At 37.1% G+C, this 6763-nt stretch overlaps 2 protein-coding genes across 2 annotated transcripts in view; one reads left to right on the plus strand and one right to left on the minus strand.

Moving 5' to 3' along the window:
• LOC109842433 (pentatricopeptide repeat-containing protein At2g13600-like) lies at positions 3911 to 6146 on the plus strand. The gene is made up of 2 exons (XM_020411311.1): positions 3911 to 6035; positions 6139 to 6146. The coding sequence occupies exons 1-2, from the start codon at positions 3911 to 3913 to the stop codon at positions 6144 to 6146; spliced, it is 2133 nt and encodes a 710-aa protein (XP_020266900.1).
• LOC109840799 overlaps positions 6082 to 6763 on the minus strand; it is a 1644-nt gene continuing 962 nt past the window's right edge. The window contains exons 2-3 of the mRNA XM_020409573.1: positions 6539 to 6604; positions 6082 to 6459 (exon numbers count right to left, since the gene is read on the minus strand). Coding sequence (XP_020265162.1) covers positions 6167 to 6459; positions 6539 to 6604 — 359 coding nt within the window. The 3' untranslated portion in view covers positions 6082 to 6166. The remainder of the gene's footprint in view (positions 6460 to 6538; positions 6605 to 6763) is intronic.

The following is a 6763-nucleotide window of genomic DNA, read 5'->3' on the forward strand; positions in this document are numbered from 1 at the left end:
AATTCAGATTATGAAGATCTTAAGGACTAATTCAAATATTAAAGATTTTGGGGATTCATATAAAAAAAACCCCAAAATTTGAACTTTTTACAACTTATCCCCCATCACTTAATGTTTAACAAAAAAAATTACTAAAATACTCTTAACTGGAAATGGTTTTTTTTAAGATATTAGTCCCTTAAATCTGAGCTATTTTGACACTAGTCTCTTTAAGTAGAGTATTTTGATATTAGTCCCTTAACCCGTTAGTGGCTGTTGAATATTTAGTTATCCATAACTCTGGCATTTATGGGACAATCATGCCCCACGCAAACCTATAACCTAATTAGAACAGACCAACTAACCAGCTCTCCAAAACCCAGACGCGTTTCCTTTACCTTCCTTCTTCCCCAGCGGGAAATTTCAAGGAGACCCTAAAAACCAACAGCTCTATACAATGGTGGAGTCTATAAAAGGCCATTAATACTCCTCTACTCCCCTAATTCTCCTTCTCTAGCCTAGACCCGCAATCCCTCTTGATCCGCCAAGCTGTTGATGGAGTTTTTGGGTTCAAATTCAATTGGAAATGGAGTTAGTGATCATGGAGCTAACAAAAGATGTTTTTGCGGGTCGCAATGCATGATTAGGTAAAACGAAACAAACCCAATTCAGCAATCCTACCAAAACTCAAAAAATATTAACTCAAACCCATCAAAACCTTGATACAAAAGAGCCCCAGCTCTAATTGGGACCCATTGTTATCATGAAACTTCATCCAGCACCCATTCTTTCTCAACACCAGAGTTGAGTTAGGGGATGATGTAATACTGACAAAAGCATGTAAAAGATCGACGGGCTGTGGAGAGTTGTGAGGATCCAGCATGAAGCGTTTGTAGGTAAAGGAGGGCGGAGGTCTGAGGGGTAAAAGGGGTTTTTGAATAAGAGAAGTGGGGGAAAGAAAATTGATATAGATGAATTTTGATATTTTCCTCCACTTTCGTATGTTTGGTGTGTCAAAGTTATAAAAGAAAGTGGGGGAGAAAATGAGTTGTCACCATATTATTGGATGAGATGAGTAATTTTTGATGTTTTCCTCCACTTTTCTTGTTTAGGTTTTCTTCTTGTGTTTGGTTCATTCTTAAAACTAAGAAAATAGATGAGAGAAGAGTTGTTGTCATTATATTATTGGATGATATGACCCATACTTGGGAAAATCAATTTTCTTATTTTTTTGGAGGAAATGGATGAAAGGTAAGTTTTAATGAGTTTGATGAGTTGATTGATGTGACACATTGATTGATGTGACATATTTATTGTGTTTAGTTTATTTTTAAAAGTAAGAAATGAGATGAAATGAGTTATCACCATATTATTGGTTGATGTGGGAGATTTGTAAGGATGGAAAATGATGAAAGTGAAGGAAAATGAGATTTGGAAAATAAAGGAAACGAACCAAATAGGCCCTAAGATGTGACTTTATTATCACCCAGCAGAGAAAGAGGTAATACGAGAGAGAGAGAGAGAGAGAGAGAGAGAGAGAGAGTTGTTTGGTGGGGCAAATTAAACTATGGGTTATCATCCATGATTTAGGTTTTTTAACAGAAAACCTAACAGAAAGACTAATATCAACAACTTTAGACAATTTGATGGACTAATATCAAAATACTCAGATTTGAGGGACTAATACAAAATAGCTCAGATTTAAGGAAGTAACATCTAAAAACCGTAAAGTAATTACCCTTAGGAGCTACTTGGTACATTTTCAAAAAAAACAAAGAAATCAGAAAACTAGGCTGGAAACCATTTCTGGACATTTCAGAGGGTTTCCCCATTTCTTTTCTTTTTTTTTTGATTTGTTTCACATTGAAATCATAGGCTAGAAAACATTGTTTCTTATTTCTTGAGTTTGTTTGAACATCCAGAAATCAAGAAATCAAATGAGTTTTCTAATTAAATATTCAACAACATGACATTAAATATTCTCCTTTAATTCAAGTCGTTGTTTCAATAGTGTTTTAAATATTTAAATATGCCCAGATATGACATTTCCAACTTATTTCAGCCACTTTTGATCTGAGATGAGCTTTCTTAAAAATCTGATATAGCAACCTATTGCACCCAAATTTCTTTAAATCACCCAGCAAACTAAACACAGAATGAAAATGTCTTGAAACCAAAATAACATGTGGCCTTCTTATCAGATTTCAACTCCCCTCTCTCCTTATTTTCGCAGGGGTGGCACTAGGGGCACACCCCTAACCACATCCCAAACCATACCCCCTCTCTCATATGCTACAGTGCACAGGGCCCACATGGAATTTTAAAATTTTAAAATCTCATGTGGGACCAGGTACACTGTAGCATATGAAAGAGGGGGTGTGGTTTGGAATGTGGTTGGAGGTAGGCGTGAGCACGGTTCGGTTCAAACCGAAAAAACCGACCAAACCGACCCGAACCGACCCGAAAAAAGCGGTTTTATGAGTAAGGTGGTTCGGGTCGGGTCGATAATTTTTCAAACCGACCCGACCCGAACCAACCGAATATATTCCCCTACCTCAAACCCTACCTGTTTACCCAAAGACAAAGCAAGTCCGTTACTAAAAAATTACAACGTCAGAGTCTAGTATTTAATCCAAAAGGACAAGTTACTTCACTTAAAAACAATATACATACATGAGCAAGAATAATAAATTGAAGTGAAGTTAAAAAATAAATACATGCTGGCATAGGGTAATAAGAATATATAAAAGATAAATTGAAGTGAAGTTATACTTGATTAAGTTAGAACCGAACAAACCGAGCCGAACCGCACCGAACCGATTTGCAATGGATCGGTTCGGTTTTGAATTGTAGGTGGTTCGGTTCGGTTATTCAAATTTTGGTAAAAACCCATCCGAACCGAACCGTGCTCACCCCTAATTGGGGTGTGCCCCTATCATTTTCCTTTTTGTAGACAAACAGCCCCGGGCCCGTTTGGATAATGGAAGTATTAGAAGTAAGAAGTATGTTATAGAAGTAACTTTCAAAGCTATGAAGTAGGAAGTAGGGGAAATAACATTTTTTTTGTTTGTTTCATATATTTTTAGAAGTAATGGAAGTAGAACTTCTTCCTCTTCATTTACTTTTTTTGTTTGGATAACATTTGAAAATATTATTAGGAAGTAATTTTATCAAGGAAAAGTTGTTAGAAATAACTAATAAAGGAAATATTAATAAAAAAATTATTTATGTCATAATTAATATGCATTTCAACTACTTCCGAGCTACTTCTGAGTATTAAGGATTGGAAAATTTTTTTGGAAGTAAGGATGACACGTAGGCGCCACATAATCATTTAGGGAAGTATTGGAAATAAGTTTTTCAGAAAACCAAATATACTTTTTTGCTTGAAAGTAGCAGAAGTAACCTCTATTTCTTTTACTTCAGCTACTTCACAATTACTTCCCTACAAACAAAGAGGCCCTTAACTGAAAAAAAAAGACTCCCTCTCATCGTGAACACGCACAGTCCCTCTCCCTCTCTCTCCCTCTCCTCTCCTCCCTCCCTCTCTCTCTCTCTCTCTCGCTCGCTCGCGCTGTCACAGAGGCAAACATTGCCCTTGGCAAAGCTCTCTCTGAAAACACTGCCATTAGCAAAGCTCACCCAAGGCTTGAACTTAGATGGACATCCAATTTCAGGAACCTAAATACGCTTCATTAAAGTATTAGTATAAGTCTCCAGGAGCTCCATTAGACTTCGTAGACAGTGAAGAAGAAAACCGTCATCTTCTTTCCAAAAATCTTCTGTCTTCTATTATGCTCTCTTTAATTTTCATTGAAAAACAATTTCTTATTTTGACTGTCTTATTGCATAATTTCAGCAATAATCAGAATTTTGACAAGTGCGCTTGGAACGATGCAGCGCTTGTTTTGCCTTAGACGTGTTCGATGAAATGCCCAGACCAACTATAAACACCACAAGAACAATCATTTCCTCGCTCTCTAGATCATTTAGCAGTACCCAATTCCATTCTTTGCCAAATTCCATCAGCTACCAACAAAGCCCATATTCCTACAAACCTTTAATCGATGAACGCTTCCATCTCTTTAGACAGTTTCAGGCATCTGGGTCAGACCCAGATGTGTATACAATCTCAAAAGCATTATCATCCTCACTCGATCTCAATGCACTGGACAACGGTACCCAACTCCATGCTTTCTTGCTCAAGAGGAATGTGCCCATGGATATCACAGCAATGAATTCTCTTATCAACTTGTATCTCAAGTGTGGATGTATTGAGGATGCAGAGAGGATATTTCATGGAATGTCTGATAAAGATGTGTTCTCTTGGACCATTATGGTTTCCGGGTATGCCTCCAATGGAAAAATGAAGAAAGCTTTGGAGTTATTTGAAAAGATTCCAAGGAGGAACTCTGTCTCGTGGAATTCACTGATCAATGGATATCAGATACAAGGTAATGACGAAATAGCTCTTAAATTATTTAGTAGAATGAGGCAAGAAGGCGAGCCTCCTAATAAGATAACTTTTATTGCGGTTCTTAAATCATGCTCTGGTTTTAGTAGTTTGTTTGTGGTGGGTATCGGAGTTCATGGTCTTTTGGTGAAATCATCGTGGATAAATAACATTATGATTAAATGCACAGTGATGGATATGTATGCTAAACATGGTGACATGTTAGCTTGTTGTAAATCATTTGACGAGATTTCAGAGCATAGTGCAGTCTCATGGTCCATATTACTGTCAGGCTTTGCAATGAATGGTAATGTTGAAGATGTGGAGATGGTTTTTAAAGAAATGCCGGAGAAGAATATAGTTTCTAGGAATGTTATGATCACTAGCTATGTGCAGAATGAAATGCAAGATCGAGCATTTGATCTTTTTGTTGATATGATAAAGGAGGATATGACACCTAATTGCTTCACAATGACAAGCCTATTGGGTGGCTGTTCAATTGTGAAGTATACTAAAAAAGGAAGGACTTTTCATGGGTATTTGATGAAAGTAGGATTAGAATCAGATCTTACAATAAGTAACTCATTGATCAAAATGTACGGGGAACAAAGTAATATTGAAGAAGCCCGTCTTGTGTTCGAAGAGATGAATTGGCTTGATGTGGTCTCGTGGACAACTATGGTGTCTGCTTATATCTATGTTGATTATTTAGATGAAGCACGCTATATCTTTGATAGGATGCCAGAAAAAAACTTAATATCTTGGAACACAATGATGTCTGGTTACCTTCAGAATGGGAAAAGTATAAAACCAAATTCTTGTTCTCTTGATGACGCGCTAGTTTTATTCTATGATTTGGAACGATCAAAGATTAAGCCTGACCACTTCTCCTATAACTGTGCACTTACTGCTTGTGCTAAAAATGAAGCATTGGAGCAAGCCAGATCAATCCATTGCCGAGTCATAAAAAGAGGGTTCGAGTTAGATCTTGGGGTAAGCAATGCATTAATCTCAGTATATGGAAAATGTGGAAGCCTTAACGAAGCAGAGAAGTGTTTTAAAATCATGCCTTATCCTGATATGATATCTTGGAATGCTTTATTAACATGCTATTCACAAAATGGACAAGGAAATGAAGTCTTAACATTTTATGAGGAAATGCAGAATTCAGGAGTGAAGCCAAACCATGTTACTTTCATAAGTCTACTTTCAGCTTGTAGCCACATTGGAGAGGTCAAGAAAGGGCAGGAGTTTTTTGATGAGATGGAAAAAGACAGTAATATCAATCCAAACAGGGAACATTACACTTGTATGGTAGATCTTTTGGGACGAGCAGGTCTTCTATATGAAGCTGAAGCATTAATCAAGAAAATGCCAATTGAGCCAGATGCAACATTATGGGGAGCATTGTTAGGAGCTTGCAAAATGCATGGAGATCCAGCGCTTGGAAAAAAAGCAGCAGATCAAATATTTCGATTGGAAACTAACAATTCAGCTGCGCATATTGCTCTTGCTGAAACTTTTGCAACTGCAAAGATGTGGGAAGATGTGGCCAAAATACGAGCTATGATAAAAGATAAGAAGCTTGTAAAGGAACCCGGATGTAGTTGGATTGAAGTTAGAAATCAAAAGCATGTTTTCTTAGCAGGTGATCCTCAATACATACCAAAAGAGTTCATTCATGAGGTACTCTCTATTATATACAGTAACATGATCAAAGAAGAATATACATTATTATGGGAAGAGTTGGACATAACCAGTTAATATAGCCACAGACAAAATGATGACAGGTGGTAGAATCACAAATGCTCCAATGGTTGCAAAGAAAACTGAATCATTTCTTCGAGAGACTTCATTGAGGTAAGCTTGTCTCTTGATGTTTCTCTTTTGTGAGATGGTCAAGGAATTCAAGCTTGCTTTCAGTTTTTTACCCAATGGAAGGATGAATTCACCATCTCTGTCTCTGATCAATTCAGAAAGTTGTTCTCTGATTGTAGACCTTGGAGTGTAACCATCACTCTCGTAGCCTTTCAAAAAATTTAGGAAAATCAAGGGAAGATAGTGATAGAAACAAAGTTATATAATTTTTCGAGTTATTGTGCTTACCGCTTGTAGAGGAAGTGGAAGATGTCAGTTGTTCGAGGAGATCCAACTGGGTGCGTGCTGAAGAACCTTGATATTCCGAAACAAAGCATCAGTAGGATTTACTATAGATGAATCACTTGATGCCATGCCAGACCAATGAAGTAACAGAGTATTGGCTACAGATGGTAGTTCCCATGCATCATGCATACTAGTGTACAACTACAACAGAGCCTTCATACTAAGTTT

Source organism: Asparagus officinalis, chromosome 5, assembly GCF_001876935.1.
Source record: "Asparagus officinalis chromosome 5, Aspof.V1, whole genome shotgun sequence".
Taxonomy (NCBI): Eukaryota; Viridiplantae; Streptophyta; class Magnoliopsida; order Asparagales; family Asparagaceae; genus Asparagus; species Asparagus officinalis.

Coding starts and splice junctions, on each gene's coding strand:
- LOC109842433 (XM_020411311.1), top strand. CDS start 3,911: ATGCCCAGACCAACTATAAACACCACAAGAACAATCATTTCCTCGCTC.